General features: G+C 34.8%; 1 protein-coding gene across 19 annotated transcripts in view; it reads left to right on the forward strand.

The window, feature by feature from the left end:
• Slmap (sarcolemma associated protein) overlaps positions 1 to 21841 on the forward strand; it is a 159317-nt gene extending 137476 nt beyond the window's left edge. For 12 of the 19 annotated variants that reach the window (XM_076839893.1, XM_076840261.1, XM_076840503.1 and 9 more), the window contains 8 exons: positions 1444 to 1566; positions 3376 to 3450; positions 5726 to 6046; positions 6622 to 6739; positions 11426 to 11597; positions 16378 to 16512; positions 18488 to 18577; positions 19958 to 20045. In XM_076839893.1, coding sequence (XP_076696008.1) covers positions 1444 to 1566; positions 3376 to 3450; positions 5726 to 6046; positions 6622 to 6739; positions 11426 to 11597; positions 16378 to 16512; positions 18488 to 18571 — 1028 coding nt within the window. In that variant the 3' untranslated portion in view covers positions 18572 to 18577; positions 19958 to 20045. Of the gene's footprint in view, positions 1 to 1443; positions 1567 to 3375; positions 3451 to 5725; positions 6047 to 6621; positions 6740 to 11425; positions 11598 to 16377; positions 16513 to 18487; positions 18578 to 19957 lie in introns of all 19 variants that reach the window. The other 7 variants (XM_076840661.1, XM_076840738.1, XM_076841023.1 and 4 more) reach the window with 2 other exon arrangements.
• Positions 21842 to 24090: the final 2249 nt, after the last annotated feature.

Genomic DNA, 24090 nt, shown 5'->3' on the forward strand with positions numbered 1-24090 from the left:
AGGATCAAACCCAGTGCCTCATGCATGCCAGGCAAACAGTCTACCACTGAGCCACAACCCCAGCCCAACACTTGATTCTTAAATACTCCTGAATATTAGGGCACTGCCTTACATGATGACTAAATCCAGAGACATAGACCAGGACCTTGCAGACTTCAACAGACAGTATGGAAAGAGTTGTCAAATAAAATTTGTAGCTGGTATGACAGTGTCTCTGCCACTAAATAATTTCTGTTTGTGTTCCCCACCCTGACCAAAAGAGCTTTTGAAATACAAATTGATAGATTGACTAGTATAAATGAACCCAGAATCAAAATTTTTGACAGGGAAAATAGAATGTGACCTATGAGTATGAAAATACATGCATATAAGTAATATCTGAGACCTACTATAATTTTAAAAAATTTTCTTTAGTTGTAGAGGGACACAATACCTTTATTTATTTATCTTTATGTGGTGCTCAGGATCAAACTCAGGGCCTCACACATGCTAGGCGAGTGCTCTACCACTGTGCCATAACCCCAGCCCTATGAGACCTGCAGTAATTTAATTGTGAAAAAATATTCTCAGATCTATTTTGAAGGACCAAAGTTTTTATGGCTGAAGTACCTGTAAAATAAAGTCATTCTCAAATAGAATGCAGTAGAAGAATATGGCTTGCCTGATTTGTTTATCCATCAGTAGCAGAAAGATTTAATAGAATGGAAGATGAGCAGCAAAACCAGAGAGAAAAGTGGTTAGGGGAAGTGTCATATTTGAGATGTAATGCTAGATTTAATTTATTTCAGTAAAACCACTTATATCATTAATAGTTCAACATATATTGATCTGTTATGTGTGTAGAGTTGGGGAAATGGTGATGATGAAGTAGGCTCAGTAGAACTCCCAGCCCCAGTTTTTATTTTGTTATGTAACTGAGATAATGATGCTAAACTCTTTTCTTTTTTCTATCCTTCCCTCCTTTCTTCCTTTCTTCTTTTTCTTTGTTTCTGTTTCTTTTTTTCTTCTTGAAGAAAAGTTTATTTTGTATTTCTATTTCCAGTTAAGTTCCAAATGAAATTTTTCTGACTTATCATAAGTTTTTAAATCAGTCAATGGCATTATGCCTATTTTATGGAATTCCAGTCTTGTATCAGCAGTACATGAGTGAAACATATCACTTAATATATATTAATATATGTATTTTTTAATTCCATTACCATAAATTACTAATATATGTGTGCATAATCATTTTGTTTGTTTATATAACTGTATTTGTATTCTTTCTCCAGGGTAAAATGACTAAAATACTTACTATAATTTTTTTATGCTTACTATAATTTGCTTCTAAGTTTTATTTAACTCAGTTGTGCTATTATTTAACTATGCATGTCTAAATATGAAAAAAGATAGAGATTGTTGTGATACTAACTCTTGCTTTTAAATTAAACATGTTTCTGTCAGATGACTTTCAGGGTGCGCAGTCAGAAATTGAGGCAAAACAAGAAATTCAGCATCTTCGCAAGGAATTGATTGAAGCCCAGGAGCTAGCTAGAGCAAGTAAACAAAAATGCTTTGAACTTCAAGGTGAGATCAAGATTACTTTGATTTGTCAGGGGATGTGAGGAGGCAGCTCAATATGGCTAGGTGGCCCCAATCTTGGAGTCCAGAAGTGTGGGTCCTTGTTCCAGGTCCACTAGTTTTGGATTTCAGGGCATTTTAGATTTCAGATTTTCAGATGAGGGATGCTCAACCTGTGCAACAAAAGGAGAAAACATAAAATAAATTTCTAAGTTTTAGTTACATGTAACTTTAGATACTCAGTACAAAGACAAGGGAAATTTATGTTCCCTCTGATGTTTTGGTATATTCTTCAGTAAATAAGAGGAACCAAGCAAGATTATGGCATAGAATCGTCTAACATCCAGGCCACTTTCTTTCCTAGTAACTCACTTATCAGTGTCACAAACCAGTAGAGTCTCTGATGTTTCCCTAGAGCTTGTATTTATTCACAGTAATTACCTTTTTTGTAGTTAATTAATATCATGGAGCATCTCGAAATGAGAAAGTGAATGACCTATGGAGTTCTCATGTTTTCTAAGATGGTCTTCCTGATCAGGAAGAAAATTAACATCCCAGGAAGAAACTGGAAACTTCTTATTATTATTCCCTGCTTCATAAAGAAATTGGTATCTTAAAGATAGTGACCTAGCTCAATGGAAGAGTACTTGCATGGCATGTTTGTGGCCCTGGGTTTGATCCTCAAAACTATCAAACAAAAAGAAAAGAAAAACAAAAGAATTGGCAGTGTTCCTTTAACTTGAAACTTTTTTAATATCCAGGCAGTGTGTGTGTGTGTGTGTGTGTGAGAGAGAGAGAGAGAGAGAGAATGAGCGGGAGAGCAGGGGTTACTGGGGATTAAACCCAGAGGGACACTTATCACTGAGCTACATCCCCAGCCCTTTTTAATCTTTTGAGACAGTGTCTCACTAAGTTGCTGAGGCTGGTGTTGAACTTGGGATCCTCCTGTCTCATCTTCCCAAATCATTGGGATCATATGCATGTACTGCCATGCCTGTCCAGGCGAATATATTTAATTACAATGAAGCTATATTTAGCTGTAAGCAACAGTTTAGTTCGGTGCTTACTATGTGCTTGGCAGTAAACATGAGGATTTTAAGACTTTTAAAAAAAATATCTATTTTTTTAAAAAAATATATATATAATATATATTTTTTAAATATAAGCTAAAAATGGATGATTAACAGTTAATGAAGAATGCTTCTTATGAAGAATACCAGATACTGGGCTGGGGCTGGGGCTCAGTGGTAGAGTCCTAGCATGCATGAGGCACTGGGTTTGATCCTCAGCACCACATAAAAATTTTAAAAAATAATAAAATAAAGATATTGTGCCCACCTATAACTAGAAAATAAATATTAAAAAAATACCAGATACTATCTTAGTAGTAGGATGTCTAGAAACTGTACTACTCCATACCTATAATCCCATTGACCCAGGATGAGGAGGCAGGAGGATTGTGAGTTCAAGGTCAGCCTCTGCAAAGCCTATCTCAAAATTTAAAAAATAATAAAAAGGACAGGGGATGTAGCATGTAGCTCAGTGGCAGTGTCCCTGGGTTTGATGCCTACCACCAAAAACAACCAAAAAAAAAAAAAAAAAGACTCATTTGAATAGCTTTATTATTTACTACTGTTTTGTGTTCCTGAAATCTTTAAACTGTCTAACTACTAATACTGATAATACTTATTGCTTAAGTATTAATACTATTGTTTGTTTCAGTAAGCTTTAGGAGAGTTTCTTAGGCATTTTTCAGCTGCTCGATTCTGAATACTTTAATTCATGAAATTAGATATACTGTGTTTTTACTTTTAGCTCTTTTGGAAGAAGAAAGAAAAGCCTATAGAAATCAAGTTGAGGAGTCTGCTAAACAAATACAAGTTCTTCAAGGTATGGAGCATCCCAAGGCTATTTAAAGTTGTTATTGTTTGTTTTTAGTATTCAAAAGGAATAGAAAATAAAAGTACAGAGGGTCCCCATTTGTTATGGCTTTGGTTCTTCTTTAGAACCTGACAGAACTTGGCTCTTGGAGCTTTTTTCCTTAAAGAAGATATAAGGGAAGATTCTCCAGTAATCCATTATTAGACACCTGGAGTGGAAAGAGCAGGGGTGAAGATTTGGATTGGATAAGACTGACAATTTCTGGTTTATGCCATGAGTCACTAAGGAGAAAGCTTTGGACAGGAAATTTGTCTGAGCTACACTTGTGCCTCTGCACTTTTATATTGCTGGTGTCATTTTATCTAATAATGCTCAAAACACACCTATATTACAACATGGAATAGAACAATGGTTTCTGTACTGCCTTTGTTGGTAATGGCTGCTCTTCACACATACCATTTTGCTGTCTCTCTGGGTTATCACAGGGTCATTAAAGAAATCACCAGAATGACCCCTGCCTGCCAAATGTCTACTTCAAGCTGAAATCCCTGGTCTTTAAAGCTATAATCCTGAGATAACCCAGGAGAAATCTTCCTTTCTTGTGCCAGTGTAAAATTCCTAAAGCAAAATTAATCTGCCTTCATTATCAAAAAGGAACCAATATTATTTTAAAACTTTAGCTGAAGAGGTAAAGTGAGAAGAAATTAAATAGACAAGGAATAAAACTTCAGAAAAGATGGGGAATCATCATGTGAGCCGTTTGATATTTACCCAAAAATACTCCATAGAAAAACTAGTTTTTTGAGTCCTGTTATTTTTGAAGTAGGACATTTGAGTTATTTAAATTTTTGAATTTTATTATGGTCAAATTAGAATTTCTAGGGTAGGTTGTATATATGTTTTAAAATTGAAAACTCTTTTAATTCTTATTGTAGTTTAATGCCATTTATCCTTTAGCTCATATAAATTGATTTACATCTATATTTCCATCAGATAGCGTGTATGAACAATTTTCAATAAAAGTTCCATGACAGTGCTGCATTTATCTTAAAGCTATATTGCCCAGGCATCATTGACTGCCCTCTAGTGCCAGCTTGTATATTTTGAAAATTTATCAACAAGACTTATCTATTGCCATTGTACCTTTTAAGATTTTGAACCTGTTACTTCAATCTTTCCTACAAACTTAAAAGGTCTATTGTCATCTTTAGTGTTTATGTTGCAACCTCCCTCTCCCCAAGCCCTAAGTCCTCTTAAATTATTTTATTATCCTTTGGAACTTTTTGTATTCATAATTTCCTGTTGTTATAGTAACCAAGACTAGTATGCTGGTTCTGAGCCAAATATGACTTTATACAGTTTGTTTCCAGGCTGGGTCATCGGGGCACGAGATCTGATCTTTTAGAAACACACCTCTTCAGTTAGAGATAAAATTCATTAATTCTGTAAGTTCATTAATTCAACCAATAGTTTTTTATTGTTCACACTGCCAGATATTTGGGATAGAGCAGTGAGCAAAACAAAGGCCCTTGTACACATGAGGTATATCTTCTAGTACAAAAGATAAACAGTAAACAAAAAATATGTAATGTGTTATCCTATAAGAGCTTTGAAAGAAAATAAAGCAGAGTAAAGGACTACAGAATGAATTATAGCTAATTTTTAGATAAGTCATCAAAGAAGACCTCTTTAAGGAATTTTTAATTTAAGGAAAATTTGAACAGAAAAATGAATCTTATTAACATCAAATGTTTAAAGCTTACCATTTGACCAAGCAATTCCACCTCCATGATTCATGCTAAGAACATTATCAGGATTGCATTATGAGCAAGATTGTATGTAATGATTAAAAATTGAAAGCCTAAAATGAAGGATTAGTTAAATAAATAACAGAGTAACTATTTTTGTTGAAAGATTTTCATCAGCTGGAGATATAAAACATAATATATATGTTATATAAACATTATATATTATGACCCCTCCTTAATGTTTTTGTATTGCATATAAAGATGTAAGAATAAGCTGGAAAATACCAAAAATGTGAGAATTAATTTTCTCTGTGTGGGGGAAATAAAGATCATCCCCCCACACACACTCTTATATTTTGGCATTTTCTGCATCAAATGTGGATTGTTTATATAATTTACTCAACAGCAACAGCTCTGACAGGTAGGCTGTGCAGTAACAATATTTCTTTATTGGGTTATTTTATTCTTAATAAGATATTCTTAATAAAATCATTTTCTGTGAACTAATAAAATAATAGATAAATATACTTTTGTAGGCCAGCTGCAGAGGTTACACATTGATATTGAGAATCTCCGGGAAGAGAAAGACGGTGAAATCACAAGCACTAGAGATGAATTGCTTAGTGCCCGAGATGAAATTTTGCTGCTTCATCAAGCAGCTGCAAAGGCTGCTTCTGAGCGGGACACTGACATTATTTCTTTACAAGATGAGCTTAAGAAGGTTCGAGCTGAACTTGAGCGGTGGAGGAAAGCCGCATCTGAGTATGAGAAAGAAATCACAAGTCTGCAGAACAGTTTTCAGCTTCGATGTCAACAGTGCGAAGACCAGCAGAGAGTGGAAGCAACAAGATTGCAAAGTGAGTAAATAAACTCTTAACTCCTGACAAAGATAACATTATAACTTAAACAGAATAACCAAGCATGTTTTTCTCTTTGACAGCAATCAATTATATGAAGCAGTATAATGGGCTATAAATATAATCTTATTCTACAAGTTATACAATAAATTGCAATTTTTACAATTCTGTACTATACATTTAAAAATTATATAGTATTCAAAATTGTCTTTACAAAAGTGAAGTAGAAAAAAAATATTACTCATGTTCAAGATGATGGAACTTCCTTGAGGTATAAATGCAAAGTAAGAAGAATCAAAAAAATAGCTGTGTAGGGCTGGGGTTGTGGCTTGGTGATAGCACTTGCCTGGCATGTGTGAGGTACTGGGTTTGTTTCTTAGCACCACATATAAATAAATGAATAAAATAAAGGTCCATCAACATCTAAAAAAAAAAATTTTTTTAAAGCCATGTAAAAACTCTATATGCTTTAGTTGGGGGGCAGGAGTATGTTCTCTAAAATATTTCCTTTTATCCTTTGAATAATAATAGAAGTTATGTTTCTGTATTAATAATATGTTTTGGGACTATTTTAGGTGAACTAGAGAAGTTGAGAAAGGAATGGAATGTATTGGAAACCGAGTGCCATTCTCTAAAAAAGGAAAATGTTTTGCTGTCATCAGAACTGCAGCGGCAAGAAAAAGAATTACACAAGTATGCAAGAACTCTATTTAAACTTAAAAATATTTGTCTTAAGGGTCTGGGGTTGTAGCTCAGTGGCAGAGCACTTGCCTCACACGTGTGAGGCCTTCGGTTTAATCTTCAGCACCACATAAAAATAAATAAGTAAATAAAATAAAGATATTGTGTACATCTACAACTAAAAAATATTTTTTTAAAAATTTGTCTTAAATTTTTATCTAAATTAAATATAATTTTGATACTTAAATACCTTTTGGGAGCAAAATGTTCAGCCAAACTCTATTTGGGTTTTAGCTGGGTAACTATGCTAATAAATAAATACCTCTTCATATTTTTCTTCCACCATCATCATCCTACATGTACTTTCCTTTTGGTGTAGCATGGAATACAGATTCATTAAATGTCCTCTCCTCACCAAAAAACAAACAAACAACAAAGGTCTATAATTAGTCATTGAACTTGACCTATAATCAACTAAATCTTTCAAGTATCCAGTACCTTGCAAGCAGACTGATAAATGCAATGGCTTTACATCAACAAATTAAGTGGAGTCCTGTTTTACCACCAACATTTGCCATATTTAAATAAAATACAAAATTGGTTTCTTTAAAATGTGGTCCATATTAATTAATGTTAATTTTTAAATCAATGTTTGTGTTCTAATTCAGAATTATGAAAATTAACATATTTCTTTTTGAAGTCACTCTTAATTAATTTCAGCTCCCTCCTCCACCACCCAAAAATGGAAATCACTCTCTTATTAACTTTTGTGTTTTCATTCCTAGAGAGCATTAAGTTTAGCAAAAATAAAAAACAAACCTTAGAGGAAAATAATGACAGTACTAGCTATATCAGAAAATAATGGGGTTTTTTTCCTATTTATAAAAACAATTGTAATGTTGATTATACATTTAAAGCATTAAGAATTGCTGGACTCGGCAGCACACATTTGTAATCCCAACAATTTGGGAGGCAGAGGCAAGAGAATCACAAGTTCAAGGCCAGCTTCAACAAAATAGCAAGACCCTGTCTCAAAATTTTTAAAAAAATAAGATAAAAAGAACTGGAGATGTAACCCAGTGACAAAGTAAATAAATAAATAAGAACTAACTAACTGAAGGTACAAGAGGTACTGATTTCTTCTCTGCAGTTCCTCCTTACAATGCCATGCATTTACAATATAAGTATCTATAAAGCACTTTTATTTTCTCTTCTAGTGTTATAACTTTTCCTTAATCTTTTTTTTTTTTTTTTTAATATTTTCTTTTAGTTTTCGGCGGCACAACAAACATCTTTATTTGTACGTGGTGCTGAGGATCAAACCCAGGGCTGTGTGCATGCCAGGCGAGCACGCTACTGCCTGAGCCACATCCCCAGCCCTTCCTTAATCTTTTCATATACTTTTTGTGTTACTTTTTGAATGTGGGAAGATAATTAATAACAAAGAATAAAACAGATGTTTGTTTATAACATATAAAAGTTCATAAAAGTTCTTCAAAAATATGAATAGGACATAGCCAGGTGCAGTGGCACAAGGCTGTAATCCCAGCAGCTCAGGAGGCTGAGGCAGGAGGATCTCAAGTTCAAAGCCAATCTCAGCAAAAGCAAGGTGCTAAGCAACTCAGTGAGACCCTGTTTCTAAATAAAACTCAAAATAGGGCTGGGGATATAGCTCAGTGGTCAAGTTCAATCCCTGAGTTCAATCCCTGCTACCAAAAAAAAAAAAAAAAGCTATTTTATACACACACAGTTGTGTGTATAAAATATATTATTTTGTATATTATATATAATATTTACATATTAAATATATATTTATTCATATATATATATATATGAATAAGACATAATAAAGGCCCAAAACACAAATATTTATATTTATATTCATATATACATATATATGAATAAGACATAATAAAGGCCCAAAACACAAATATTTACGCGGTTGTGTGTGTATGTGTGTAAGAGAACACATTTGGACAAATTATTTGGTATAAAATGTGTGTAAAATGATGCACAGATATCAAAGTTCTTCATGTTTAGAAAACAGTAGGAACTTGGTAAATCCAGTTAGGTTGATATTCTAGCAAGCAAGAAATAACAGTGTTTAATTATTAGTGTTGATTATTTTAATTATTCTTGTTTTAGAAATATTGATATTTTAAAGAAAGTGTTGAAAAACAAGTCTGCAGACTCTCTGTGATTATATGGCCTAAAAATACTAGGCCCCATTCAAGCATCATGACATATCTGTAGTCCCAGCTACTCAGGAGGCTGAGGTAGAGGATTGCTTGAGTCTAGACGTTTGAAACTGTGGGGAACATAGTGAAGCCCAGCTCAAAAAAAAGGAACAGTTAGGCATGGTGATACATGCCTGTAATCCCAGCAGTTTGGGAGGCTGAGGCAAGCAGGTTCGAGGCCAGCAAGAGGTTCGAGGCCAGCCTCAGCAACCTAGCAAGACCCTCTCTCAAAATAAAAAGTAAAAAGAACTGTGGGTGTATCTCAGTGGTAAAACAACCATGGGTTCAATCCCCAGTTACGTCCTCGCTCAAAAAAAAGAAAAAAAAAATGCCATAAAAGAAGGCTACCTTCTAAATACTACTTAAATTCTGGGGAGGCTTACCAAATAAATTTAGAGAACTGCATCAGAAATTTTAAGAAACAGAATTAATCTATCTTATATACTCTATGCAAGTTTATTCAGATGACCAATGATCTATTTTTCTGGATCCTAGGAAAAGGAGCCACTACAAGGTCTTATATGCCATTGAGTTCCTAGCTGTATTGCCCTGACATCATCAGAATCACCCCTAAGAATCTGTCTATCATATAATCTGATATAGTCAGAATAGAGTTTATACTGTATCATATCTCAGTTACAATATTAAATCTGATTCTGATTCTTATGATCCATTCTGAAAGACCATATACTGTCACCTTAAAAACCTTACCTTTTTGTTGTTTGTTTGTTTGCAGTACTAGAGATTTAACCCAGGGCCTCACACATGCTAGGAACCACTGTGCCACTGATGTGATCTCTTATTTTTAATTTTGAAATAGGATCTCAGTAAAATTGCCCAGGCTGGCCTTGAATTATGATCCTCCTGCCTCAATCTCTGGGATAATGGGTATGCGCCACCAGGCCCGGCTTGAACAAGGAATTTTTATTTACGCATATCAAGCTATTTTCCTCATGTGTAAATAATATTTTTATACCAAATTATAAAGTAATTATATAGTTTAAACTTCATAAATTATTGAATTCAGCCCTCTTGTTTGATATTGAAAGACATTGACACTTCCCTTTTGTTATTTGTATCTGTATAACATAGTACCTGGCACAGGTCTAAGCACAAGAAATGTTTGTTGAAAGAATAAAATGTGGGGCTGGGGTTGTAGCTAAGTGGCAGAGCACTTGCCTAGCATGTTTGAGGCACTGGATTCGATTCTCAGCATCACATATAAATAAATAAAGAAAGAAACATCAACAACTAAAAAATATTTTTAAAAAAGAAAGAATAAAATGTATTGCTAGGGATGTGGCCCAGTGGTAGAGCACTTGTCTCACTGGGTTTGATCACAAACACTGCAAATAAATAAATAAACAAAGAATAAAATGTACCCATTAATTGACTTGCTCAACATCCCACCGTTAAATAGTAACAGAACCAGGATCTAGATACAGCTTCCTAGTTCTTTACCCCATGCATTTCTCCCAGTTTGATGTTACTTCTCATTTGAGCAGGTTTATCTTTATAAGTTGATAGTAACACCAAGCTTTTAAGTTCCTTCCACCCATAATATTTGCCAGGTACTTAAACATACAAGAAAGTAGTTGAAACGTATATATTCTTTTTCTAGGGAAGACCTACTTCAATCTTTTAATGATACAATTAATATAATTTTATAAAGCAAAATATATAATAACCTCCTGTTTTATTTATTTATTTATCTATTTGTTTGTTTTGCAGTGCTAGGGATTGAACCCACAGGCTACCACTGAGGTACATCCCCAGCCCTTTCATTTTTTTTTTTTTAAGAATTTTTAATATTTATCATTTAGTTTTCGGGGGACACAACATCTTTATATGTGGTGCTGAGGATCGAACCCGGGCCGCACGCATGCCAGGCGAGCGCACTACCGCTTAAGCCACATCCCCAGCCCTCATTTTTTATTTTAAGAAAGGTACTCACTGTAGCTCAGGGATCTGAGGCAGGAGAATCACAAGTTCAAGGCCAGCTTCAGCAATTTAGCAAGGCCTTAAGCAAATAGTAAGACCCTGCCTTAAAATACAAAGGACTAGGGATGTAAAGGATGTGGCTGAGTGATAAAGCACCTGTTAGTTCAATTCCTAGTACCAAAATTAAAAAAAAAATTAAAAAAAGAAAAAAGGACTCACTCACTTGCTGGGGCTGGCCTTAGACTTGAGCTCCTCCTGCTGAAGCCTCCAAAATCACTAGGATTATAGTCTCAGCCACCACTCCTGGCTTCTATTTTTAAAATTTCAACCTTTATATATTATTTGATTTTAGCTTTCAGGGTGTTTTAATGCTTTTTATTTATTGAAAAAGTCTCATTCTGTTTTTTAAACTTCCTTCCTCCTCTGAAATCCTGTCTCACCTAGTGAAATATTTAAGAACTTGGACTTCTTGCTGTGTCCAGTTTCTACCTGTGAGTAACTGTTGATATTTATGTTGCAGTTCTCAGAAGCAGAGTTTAGAACTTACCAGTGATCTCAGCATCCTTCAGATGACTAGGAAAGAACTTGAGAACCAAGTGGGATCCTTGAAAGAGCAGCATCTTCGGGATTCAGCTGATTTAAAAACTCTTCTCAGTAAGGCTGAAAACCAAGCAAAGGATGTACAGAAAGAGGTAAAGCGAAAAGACATTATGAGCCCAATTATGGTTGGACTTAAAGCCAAAAGCAAATCAGATATCCATGCTAGTTAGAAATAAAGGGAAATGGAAGTCCATTACTTGTCACAAAGTTGATATTTGAAGCATCCCTGCTTGATGATTTCTAGCTGTATAGCATGGTCCGTGTATAGAGAATATATTAGTAGGGTTTGGTCTTAAAATTACAAATATATAAAAGTACATTTTGATTTTTTCTTTACCAGTTGATCCATTGTTTATCTTGCAAAGAGATTATCATATTTAACTTAGAATTCTTTTGGAAAGCAAGCTGGGGCCATACTATATAATGCTGGGGTTGTATCTGAGTGAAACTAGCCTAAAAAAAAATTACTTAATTTACCTCATACCCAGCCTGCCAAACACATTTTCTGACTTTTTACTTTCTCCTTCCCCTTCTTCCCCTTATGCACACTCAATTTTCAAGGCATTTGCTTAAAACCTTGATTTGGGTGACGTTTTTAAAAAATCATGTTAAAAAAGCTGAGGAGTATCTTTGGAACAGAGATCCTACCCAGCTTCTTCCTGAGCAACACAGGTACCTTTCCTTTAAGTTGACAACAGGGCAGTAAGACCTGTGATCAATCCTGCTGGTCTCAGATCACTCTCTGCATTGTCTCTGGCCAACCCAGGGAATAGAAAAGGCTGATAAAACTTATCTGCTCATCCGGGGACCACCCCAGCTATAGACTCACTTAAAGGAAAGATGCTTTATAAATAAGAAAAAAGTTGAAGACAACTTTTTGTCTTTAATAATGAAATTTCCCAAAATTGTTTTTTGAAGATCTGTTTAATCAATGCAGTTTTTCTGTGTGCTTTGCTTTCCTTGTAGTATCCTGAATTTTGAAATGGTTACTGTTCCTCTGTTTTTGTGTTTGTTTCTAAAGAAAAAAACTGTAACTTTATTTATTTTCATGTAGGCATATTGATTTTGTAATGTGTCTGTCTTTACCTTGCTAAGGATATGTGTTTTAGGAGAATTATAATTTTTGGTTGGAACACAAATTTTGTGCCAAAGTAAATTTCCTAGTATTTAATACTGTAAGCACTTTGTGTCCTTCCAGTCCATATGCCATAATTCTTTGAAAATCTGGGAAGAATGCTGTGGTTGGAAGGTGGTTCTGTTGTGTGTTACTATGGATGCATTTAGCCATTTTGTCGCATTATTTGTTCGCCTGATTTGGGTCACTGAGCAATCAGTGCAAAATGCTTTAATTGTTTCCACAAATGGCAGTGGCATGTTGTCACAGCGTCTAAACTGTTGGTAGTCTTTGGATTGCATTAAATGCAGCACATTTAAAAATATGTCTGAGCTTGTCAATATGTTTCCTATTTTCTTGTTCACTGTTTTCCATTGTGAAATGATGTGTAGCCATCATATTCTTTGTACTTGTGAAATTGCTCTTTCTGTTTGTCTGGATTTCAGTGTATTAGATACTAGTCTGTAACTAAATATTCTTTTCTGAGGTTCTATCTCTGTGTAATCCACTACAAATTAATTACCTTTTATTAATATACATCTATTCCCTTTCAACATTTTCCCTTTATTCTCCTTTCTCTCAAAATCATACTTAATATTAATATGCATAGTATCATGATTATGTATCTTCACTGTAACACCAAACTATTACAAGTTAAGCAAAGCCCAGATATGATTATTTTTATGAAGAAGAACCAAAGGTATTGGTGTAATATGTAATATGTCCCTCTTAATCAAGACTGAGCTCATTTCTCAACTCAAAGTTAGAAAGCAAAACTGGGCACAATGATACACATCTATAATCCCAGCAGCTTGGGAGACTGAGGCAGAAGGACCCAAAGTTTGAGGCCAGCCCGTACAACTTTTTGAGACTTTATCTCAAAATAAGGGGAGATAGCTCAATGAAAGTGTACCTCTGGGTTCAATCCCACTATCACCATCCCCCCCAAAAAAAGTTTAAGAACAAGATGGAGCAAAAAGTGATATCCAAGCAAGGTGTGAAACCACTGCTGCAGAAGGTGTTGTGTTCCATTAATTAAATTTTTATATATGGCAGTTTTCATATGAATGAATATCTTATAAGAAAGTAGAAAAAAAATAAATTTTAAATTTCAGTATTCAGAGAAAATAATGATCTATCACCTATATATTTAATATTAGAAAGCATCTGTGTATTTTAATTTAATAGGAACATCTGTAATTTAAGAGTTCCTAAAACATTGAGCACATGTCTATTCTATTGAGTTTGTCAGGGCTGGGATGTAAGGCTCAGTGGTATAGCATGTGCCTGACATGTGTGAGGCCCTGAGTTCAATCCCCAGCACTGTTTACAAAAAAAAGAGAGAGAGAGAGAGAGAGAGAGAGAGAGAGAGAGAGAGAGTTTGGCTTCACCATCCTGCTGTTTAAGCCAGTCCTCCCCACCCACACCCCTGCTAGAGGTGAGCAGGAAGATCTTTCTGAGCTGCCTTCCTGTGGTTCTGCTTCACAACTCCTGAAATGGAGAAATGATTAAATCCTTTGGTGTAAAGGGCAGTCTGGATGCAAGAATGGTGGAAAGGGAAAGTAAGGGAAAATTTTATTCAAGAAAGCACTTTTTACTTATACTTTATTAGTCACTGTTAAGAATCAGTTCATGGATCATTGAAAATTGATTACATTCTAAGGTACAGAAACTGGTCTAGGTTCACTGACTTTGCCTTGGCAGCCTGCCTTGGCAGCCTTTCTGCTTTCAGGAAGAAGTCCATAGACCTTCACATCAACTGGAAAGAAAAACTGTTATAAAGCCTGTGAATTTTACTCCTGAGTTCATTCTCTGGCATACTATTCAGGTTTATTCTGGGAACATTGTAAAGTAAAAGGGAATTTCTTTATATATGAATATTTTAGTTGAAGATGGACACAATATCTTTATTTATTTTATTTTTTTAACTTTTTTCTTTTTTTTTTTAGTTGTAGATGCACACAATATCTTTATTTTTATTTATTTATTTTTATGTGGTGCTGTGAATCGAACCCAGGGCCTCACATGTGTGAGGCAAGCACTCTACCACTGAGCCACATCCCCAGCCCTCTTTATTTATTTTTATGTGATGCTGAGAATCTAACTCAATGCCCCACACATGCAAGGCAAGCACTCCACCACTGAGCTACAATCTCAGCCCACAATACCCTTATTTTATTTATTTTGTATATAGTGCTGAGGATCAAACGCAGTGCCTCACACATGCTAGACAAGTACTCTATCACTGAGCCACAACCCCAGCCCAAAGGGAATTCTTTCATGTCTTTCTTACACCTTTCTGGTAATGTCCATGTTGACCCTGACCCTTATTCCCTCCCATCTCTCTTAATTACACATTTTTTTTATATAATAATTTTTTTTTCATCTTTCATACATTTGGTTCAAGTGAGTTATGCATTTCCATTTTTACCCCAAATACAAATTACACATTTTTATGCTTATTGAACACAATGATGAGTTCTAGTCACTCTGAGGTATTTGAATTTTTCAGAAGCACCATTCTAAAGGTGTCCTTTGTTGAGGAATTTTAGGACATAGGTAGAGAGGAACTATAAACCCTTCAGCCTCATAAGCCATATTTCAGGAAGAGGAACCTTTCTGACAATCTATACCCATTGTGTATTTATTTTGTAGTCCTTGTCTTTCTGTCTTCCTTCTGAAACATTCAGAGATGGCAAAGGGGGCAGTGGATACAGAGGCAAAGGCATGCCCAACAGAACAGTCTTCTCTTTGGGAGCCCAGTTTGTATGTAAGATGCAATATCTAGAGTGGAAACAGTTTAGAAGACCAGCTTTCTAGGGAAATTTAAAGTAGGGGCAAACAACACTATATTACATTGGTCTCACCTGTTTTCTAGGGATAGTTTATCTGAAAGTCAGTCATATATAGCTGTGTATTACATATTTTATATGGATATAAATTTATATTATAAACGTTTGAACCATGTTCAAACTAGAAAGTGGCATTTACTCTATAGAAAAATTTCTATCAGAAACAAAGTTGTTAAAATCATTTTTTTAAGAGAGAGAGAATATCTTTTTTTGTAGATGGACACAACACAATGACTTTATTTTTATGTGGTGCTGAGAATCGAACCTGGGTCCCACCCATGCTAGGCGAGCGCTCTACCGCTGAGCCACAGTCCAGCCCTGTTTTAAAATCATTTTTAATTAATGTTGATAGATTTTAAGGGGAGAAGTTTCCCGATCATGATGGGGGGAACTTTAGGTACATTTTTTTGCTTCATTTGCCAAAAAAAACAAAATCACTTAGCCAGGACACTTTAATACCTGGATAAAGGGAGATCTATTGGAAGTTGTTTTGTTTGTTTGTTTGTTTGTTTGTTTTTTTAATTCAAAACTAAAATAGCTTGGCTGACATTGCTTACTTGCCAGAATATAAACTCAGATTTCCTAACATTGCCATTTAACTAGGCAATGAATATTTTTTTTACCTGCTTTTCTTTTGCTCAGTTTGAAATTTCCCTTTTCTCCCATAACTCACTTGGTGGAAAAAGTGACCTTTTGTATTAGAAACAGATGACAAAATAATGTCTTCTGTTCACTTTTTTTTTTTTTTTTTTTTTTAACTCTAGGGCCAGAAAATTCTTACAACAAAAAGGCTTGACTTTGATGTTGAAGGTGACTAAATGGGATCTGGAATATAAGCCTGACTAGAACCATTACTTCATACCCATTTTAAGTCAAGTCTGCACACTCTTTTTTCTTTGCCTTTAGTATGAAAAGACACAGACTGTACTCTCAGAACTGAAGTTGAAGTTTGAAATGACTGAGCAGGAAAAACAATCAATCACAGATGAGCTCAAACAATGTAAAGACAACCTGAAGCTGCTCCGAGAGAAAGGAAATAATGTAAGTCTTTGCCAACTTGGCTTAGCTTTAATTGAGAGGAAGGTGAGAGACTTGAAATTGATATTCATAGAACTTTATGCTGATTTGAGAAACTAATTGGCCTTGGGTATAGATGAAATATGCTCTTCATTATGACATTCTATGATGAATCATTGTGCTGTTGGATTTTTTAGTAAGAATTTATCCCTTTTCACTTATGCCCTATAAGAGCTTGAAGACTGCCTGGAGGAAGAACCTTGTTTGCAATAAAACAATTTACCTAAGAACTTTCAGCTTTTCTCAGATGAGACTGAAGTTCTATCATCTGGTTCATATTTATTTCTTGCTGGGATGAAGCACTGTACCACATCAGGGACCCATTTAAGAAAAAGTACTACATATTGATCCTTAGCATTTGATTGTATTAAAAAAGGGAAATTTGAGATGGTTTTCATTTTATACTAATAATGTTCTCACTAAGGCACATTCTTTAAAAGCTCAGTGTCTCTTTGGCATAGTGTAAGTATTAGGAAATATTCAGTGAAATTCTGTAGGGCTGAGAGAGAGAAAGTATATATATGGGAAAGAGAGAGAGAGAAAAGCAGACAGGCAGAGGTAGGAGAATGTTTTGATATGAATTGAGTTTGACAATATTTGTTTTTTATTTCCTAGAAAGGTCTTTATAAAGATGTTATACTAAATAAATGTCATGTTGTACGTTTTGGTGATCATTGCCTTTGTGGGCCCTAATTGATGGATGTTCAGTGTGGTTGGTTGTGCTCTGACTTATTTCAAACTCTGTCATGGCTTGGACACTGTAGTGGACATGAGCCACATGCTTCCATGGAGGAAGGCACTTTGCTTAACTTACAGCACAAGTACAAGAGTGATGTTGCATGGCTATCCAGTTACACAGTTGTACACAGAATGCTCATGAGTTGTGTCCAGCTGTCCTTTGCTTAAGCATATGTTAGATTTAAACAGTAAAGGATTGTTGCTTTGATAGAAGCCTTTTAGAAATTGATAAATTGGATGTGAAGGCTTTCTGCTAGCAAAAATGGATTGCATTTGTTTTTTCAAATGTAGATTATAGAATTATTCTAAAATCAGATCATAATGATTTAATTACTACTCTTTTTTTATATTCATATCCCTCTGATGATGAAATTTTAGTCCACTTCCTGCTAAATTAACCTATGAAGACATCTAACGTAATCAGAATGGACCTCCCTATATATTTAGAATCTTTTCAAAAGTAACCATGTTGTTACTATTTATGTTGTTTAAAAAAAAAAAAATCCACCTTGGGGGTGAATTTCCCTTTTTTGCCATACTGAATTTATGGTTCTAAGTAATCTCTTTACATTTAAAAATTCAATTATATTCTAGTATGAAAACCTACTGAAAACCCTGAGACTCAGTTGCCTTTCTGTTATATGCCAAGTGTTTTCTCATACATTGTGACACATCTTTTGCCTGATTCAAGAAGTACACATGATCACAGGGCATTTATTTTTAAGCTTGAAAGTAGTATTAGCTCATTAACTAGAGTTAGGGTTGGGAAAAAAGCAAAAGGTCTTTGATAGAGGGATGAAATAAACATTAGCTTTTGCAAAAGGAGTGCATTATCGAGTAATGGGTTTCAGATACAGAACAAAATTAATATACTGTCAAACAGAGCATCATTTGGTGAAGTGTTGTCAGTGCTCTGACTTGTTAATGTGCTAGATTTCATTTGAGTGTTAGGGACACCCACAATGATCATTGTTTCCAGATGTTCTTATTAAAGTGGTAGTTTGCCAACATACACACCACAGTCCATCATTCTGGATTGTGTTAGATGTCTTTAAAATGTTTGAATCAGTGCAAAACCTGAGTGGTTTATTTCTATTACCTCAGTCTTCCTTTCCTTCCTCCCACCCTCCTGGGGTCTAAATCATCTTATCTGATTTTTTTCATAGCATAAAATGATTTTAATATCCCTTCCCTTCTTTAGCCTTCCATATTACAACCCGTCCCAGCCGTATTCATCGGCCTATTCCTGGCTTTCCTGTTTTGGTGTTTCGGTCCATTGTGGTAGAGAAAGGTACAAGCAATACTGTTGAGTCCTTGTCTGTTTGTCCCCGTCACCTATTTGTGCCATATTTGTAATATAGTGCATGGCAAAACCACACTGATATTTTGTTACCTGAAGCAAACCCTTCATTTAGTATGCCATGTGTTTGTGTCATACCAGTGAATGAACAATCAACTAATCACATAACATTTTGTCTTGTTTCCTTTGTAGTAATGCTAACCATGAGTTAATTCCAACCTAACCAGTTGTTAATATGCTTCCTTTAACTAAGTCTTTATCTTTAGCAAACTGGAGTAAACAGTGAATTTCTACATTAGTACCCCCTTCCCAATTATGTGTTTAATAAGATTTGAATGAGAAATGAAGAGTTTGCATCTTTGAAGTCTTCAGCCAGCTTTCCTCCCCCTTCTTCTTTCTCCTTTACCTTTTATAGCATAGCGTTTCTCTGTTTCAACCCTTTGCCTGTTTGCACTTTAGCTATGAAGATGAAAGAGAATGAAATTGGCATAATGAACTATTGGCTCACAATCTCAAACCCAAATACAATTTACCTGTAGGGATCTGAGCCCTATCCCATATTTTTTTTCTGAGTCCTGATCTGCAAATCAGAATATTTCTTTGAAAACCAACTTCTTCAACAAGACTCTTGCAACAATAAAGGTACCAATCAAAGCAAGTTTCATTATAAAGCCTTCTGAAAGTTAACAGGAAATAGCCCATTCATACTTGCCTCTAACTGGCATGCATATTAGTAGAACATATGACATGGATCACATGACTTTAATGACTTTATTACATTGGACAAGGTCTTTATCAGAAGTATCAGATAGGCAGTGTCCATAATGGCACTTCCCTATCTTGAACCTATGTGATTTTGTCTTCGTTGGTTTTAAGTTAGAGGATCAAAGTCTAGACCATTTTTTCTATCACCTAAGTCACCAGGCACTGTATAACTATCCTAACAGCTGAGCCTTGTTTTCATAAAAGAATAAATATTTTAGGAAGAAACATACTACAGGCATCGGTTATATGTACATCAGTTATATTGGAATCTGGGGTACCAGAGTAAATAAAGCAGGCCAACCCCAAAGGATTTTTAGAAGTCACTATTATATGTCAACTATAACAAAGTTGAGAACTGCCCAAGACTTTTCTGGGAAGTATTAGGCCTCCAAATAATGACCCTGCTATTATATAGCTCTCCTTATACTTGCACTCCTTCTCTCCTTTTTTTCTTTTCCTTTCTTTTTATACTTTATTCTTAAAATGCAAAGATAAAATTTTTCCAGTATTCTGTTAAGTATTCAGGACTCTGTGGAACCAAGGGGTTAATAGGAATGAAAAGAAAGGGGAGAATGTGATATTGACTCTTGGTTTCTTTCCACACAGAAACCCTGGCCCTGGATGCCCATGTTGGCTGCCCTGGTTGCGGTGACAGCCATCGTGCTGTATGTGCCAGGTCTGGCCAGAGCTTCTCCATGAGAGCGTTTCTTGAGTCCGTACACCGTCCTCCCTCTAGAAGCTGGCATCACACTCATGCTGGGGACAAACAGAACCATTTTCTTCTTTTTTACCTCTTAAAACAGCAGAAGTGCAAGAATACAACTGTAGGGTCATTGCTTTAAATTATATAAAATGTATCTGTCTATAGAGAGAATATAAAATTGTGAGTTTATTCTACTGTAAGCAATAATTTGCTTGCAATTTTTCATGTAATTTTTAAAAAGTATGTTGAGATTCTGAATATTATGGTGGCCTAATGTAGGCTTCTTGGTACACCAAATTATTTATACCATTAAATTTATGGGTATTTTACTCTGAATTCTGATGGCCAGATAATTCATTTTTCTGATTCGATAACTACCCAAACCAAACAACCTATACATACATGGGAAGAGAGGCCCTGTGTGCTCAGTGCCTATCAGTTTGAAATATATGCACATATATATATATTTTTTACATATTTACGCCATTTTTACTTGTTATAAAACCACTGAGCTATTGGGAACAAGACTTAGAGACAACTCTTTGTGTGGGTTTTTTGTTTTGTTTTGTTTTTAAGGGAAAAAAAAAACATTTGGAAAATATTCCATTTTAGTGATCATTTGGGGAGTAAGTGCACGCTTGTTCTGCCTTAATGTGACTTGAAGATGTGGAGGACATCAACTTTGAAAAGCTTTCCATGAGAGTGTGTATTTTCTTGAGCAACCTGAAGTATTTCTGGGAGCAAAACATAGTAATTACACAATTTCATTGCAGTCAACCAAACTGTTGAGTCAATTGGAATGTAATTTTATTAAACCTCATGTATTTAAAGAGATATTTTCTTTACAAGCCAAGTTACTTTCTCATATACAACATTTTAGGAAGCATGATTTTTTTTCTATCATCTGTTCCTCCAAGCATGTTTCATTGAAGAAAGAATTATATCTCTTTAGATAAGCTTTTATTGACTTAATTTGGTTATGATGTTTCAGAGCTAATTCATGTTCAAGGTGAGCTGTAACTTAACAACAGGTTTCCTGGTTGGGTACGCAAGTGGTTATTTTCTTTTTATTGTTATTAATTGGAACTTTCTGTTAATTAGAAGCACTATTCCCAAGATTGATAGTGTTCCATGCACAGTGAAGCACCTAAACACTGCTTGATTTTATAAATTTAAAACACAGAAGTCAAATTTTAGCTATGGTTTTGTGCAGCACCATAGTTATGTCAATAAAGTTTATTTAGGTCATAGAATATCCTAAAGTATCACATAGTTAAAATTTTCAGTCAGTAGAGACTGGGAGGGAATATCAGTGAATTGGCTTGAAGGTTCTGTGGGAATTCACAGGTCTAGCCAAATATTGAAATAGGAGTTTAGGATATAATTTGCCTTGTGATGTTTGGCAGTTATTGTTTATACTTAAAGGTTATATTTTAAGCTATTTGGGATTGCTGTTGGGAGGATCACTAGATTTATGGAGGAATTAGTCACAAACGACTATAGAAAATACTGTCATATAGTTCATTTTCATCATTTTCTGTTGCAGGAAGCCACTCCACCACAGAATGCTAATATGCCAGTGGTACCCAGTACCTCTTGTATATAGGTTATTGCAAATATTGTTCTGAAATGCTTAACTTCAGAATTACATTTTTTAAAGTAAATAATTGTTTGAAATCTATTTTGTAAAGATATAAAGTACAATAGAATTTCTGGAGTACAGATTAAACTATTTGCACTAACACACGTGATGTGCATGATTTAATAAAATAACTTTACTCTCCCTATGCATGTTTGAGTTGGACATCATTGAAATTTTTAGTGCTGATTCTACTATTCAGTTGTTAATAATCTTTGCTTGAAATGACTCTTTAGGCAAACATACCTTTGGTGTTATACGGGGTTTAAAAGAAAACACAGAGCTGTTTCCTCCAATTTTTATTAGCCTTTTATTTAACTTACTGTTTTAATTTTTTTCACTTTTAGTACGGTTATTGTTAAAATGTGACTCACTTGCCAGACAAGTCTCATTGACTATAATAAGTTCTAGTGTCAATATTTACTTTATTCAAATTGAATAAATGGGTTTTTGTAGTTACTTCCAGTTTTTTTCCTCAAGAATATAAGTGAGCCTATTCATAAGCAATACCTTCAGTTTTGTTCAGTCTACTTCTGGGTTAAATAAAGAGTAGGATTATTCCCCCATAGTGATAGTCATTAAGAAATTTTAAGGGCTGAGATTGTGGCTCATCCGGTAGAGTGCTCACCTCTTACGTGTGAGGCCCTGAGTTCTGTCCTCAGCACCACATAAAAATAAATAAGTGAAATAGAGGTATTGTGTCCAGCTACAATTAAAAAATAAATGTTTTTTATTTTAAAAAAAAGAAATTTTAAGCATAGCAGTTAAGAATCAAACAACCACTCTATAATGATACACTTAAGAATTATTCAAAGGTGGTATACGAGGGTCAGAAAATGAAAAGGACATGGTGTTTAAAGCTAAACGGAGCCAGGCACCATGGCGCACACCTGTTATCCAAGCAGCTCAGGAGGCTGAGACAAGAGAATCTTGAATTCAAAGCCAGTCTCAACAACAGTGATGTGCTAAGCAACTCAGTAAGACTCTCTCTCTTAATAAAATACAAAATAGGGCTGGGAATGTGGCTCAGTGGTCAAGTGCCCCTGAGTTCAATCCCCAGTATAATAATAATAAATATATAATAATAAATATATAAATAAAGGTAAACAGATCTATATTGACATCTTGACTCTGCCTTTTATTGGCTTTGTTACCTTGGGCAAATCACTTATCTCCTCTGAGTCTCCATTTCCTGATCTATAAAATGGGGAGAATAATACTTATATTTGTGGTGGTGGTGTGAAAATTAAAAAGATAATGTATATGAAGTACCATTCAAGTGATAAATAAGTGTTTATGAGAACATGATATTGAAAAATTGTTGCAAATATTAAAGTTTTAGGTTAATCAGTACATCTATTTTAAATGAATTGATTGACTCACCTATTCAGAATTTTTATGCATGTGAGTGATATGTGATTGTAACATTGTAAATCTCAAGAAGGCATTATCACCTGACTTAGTTCTTCCCCTTCATTGTTGTCTCTTTGGGAAATAATATACTTAGTTTGGTAATGAACCAATCGCCCATTACAGTTTGGAATTCCTACTATAATATTATTCAGACATTTTGAGTGACATTGCTGTATAGTCAGAGGCTTTCAGATAAAAAATAATGATGTATAGTTTGATCTCTCATTTTAATCACTAGACTTAAACCCCAGTAACTTTTGGTTTCTTCCATTGAGTATATATCTACTATCAAAAGGATGGGAATCTGCTACCAAAGAGAAAAGTAAAATAAACATTTAAGTAAAATAAACATTATCGGTATAGAATAGCATGGGTTGTATAAAGGAAAAAATGTAGACACAGCAGTACATGAATGAAATCCTAGTTGCTCCAGAGGCTATGGCAGCCTCAGCAATTTAGCATGGCCCTAAGCAAACTAGTGAAACCCTGTCTTAAAAAATAAAAAGGGCAATGGTGAAAGAACTCCTGGGTTCAATCCCCAATATCCCCCACACACACACCAAAAAAAAAAAAAAAAATGCAGCTTTAGTGCCAGGTGTGGTGGACATGCTTATAATCCCATTAACTCAGTGGGCTGGGGATATGGCCCAAATAGTAGTGCGCTCGCCTGGCATGCATGAGGCAGTGGGTTCGATCCTCAGATAAAAATAAAATATTGTGTCCACCTAAAGCTAAAAAATAAATATTTAAAAAATAATAATCCCATTAACTCAGGAGGCTAAAGCAGAAGGATCACAAATTCAAGGCCAGTCTTTACAAAAATAAGCAAGACCCTAAAAATTAAAAGGACTGGGAATGTAGTTAGTAGAGTGCTTGCCTAATTTGTACAAAGCCCTGAATTTAATCTCTAGTATAAAAAAGAAGAAAAAGAAAAGAAAATGCAATCTTGCTCCAAAAAAAAAAAAAAAATTCACTACTGCTGGG

Source organism: Callospermophilus lateralis, chromosome 1 (genome assembly GCF_048772815.1).
Source record: "Callospermophilus lateralis isolate mCalLat2 chromosome 1, mCalLat2.hap1, whole genome shotgun sequence".
NCBI classification, from domain to species: domain Eukaryota; kingdom Metazoa; phylum Chordata; class Mammalia; order Rodentia; family Sciuridae; genus Callospermophilus; species Callospermophilus lateralis.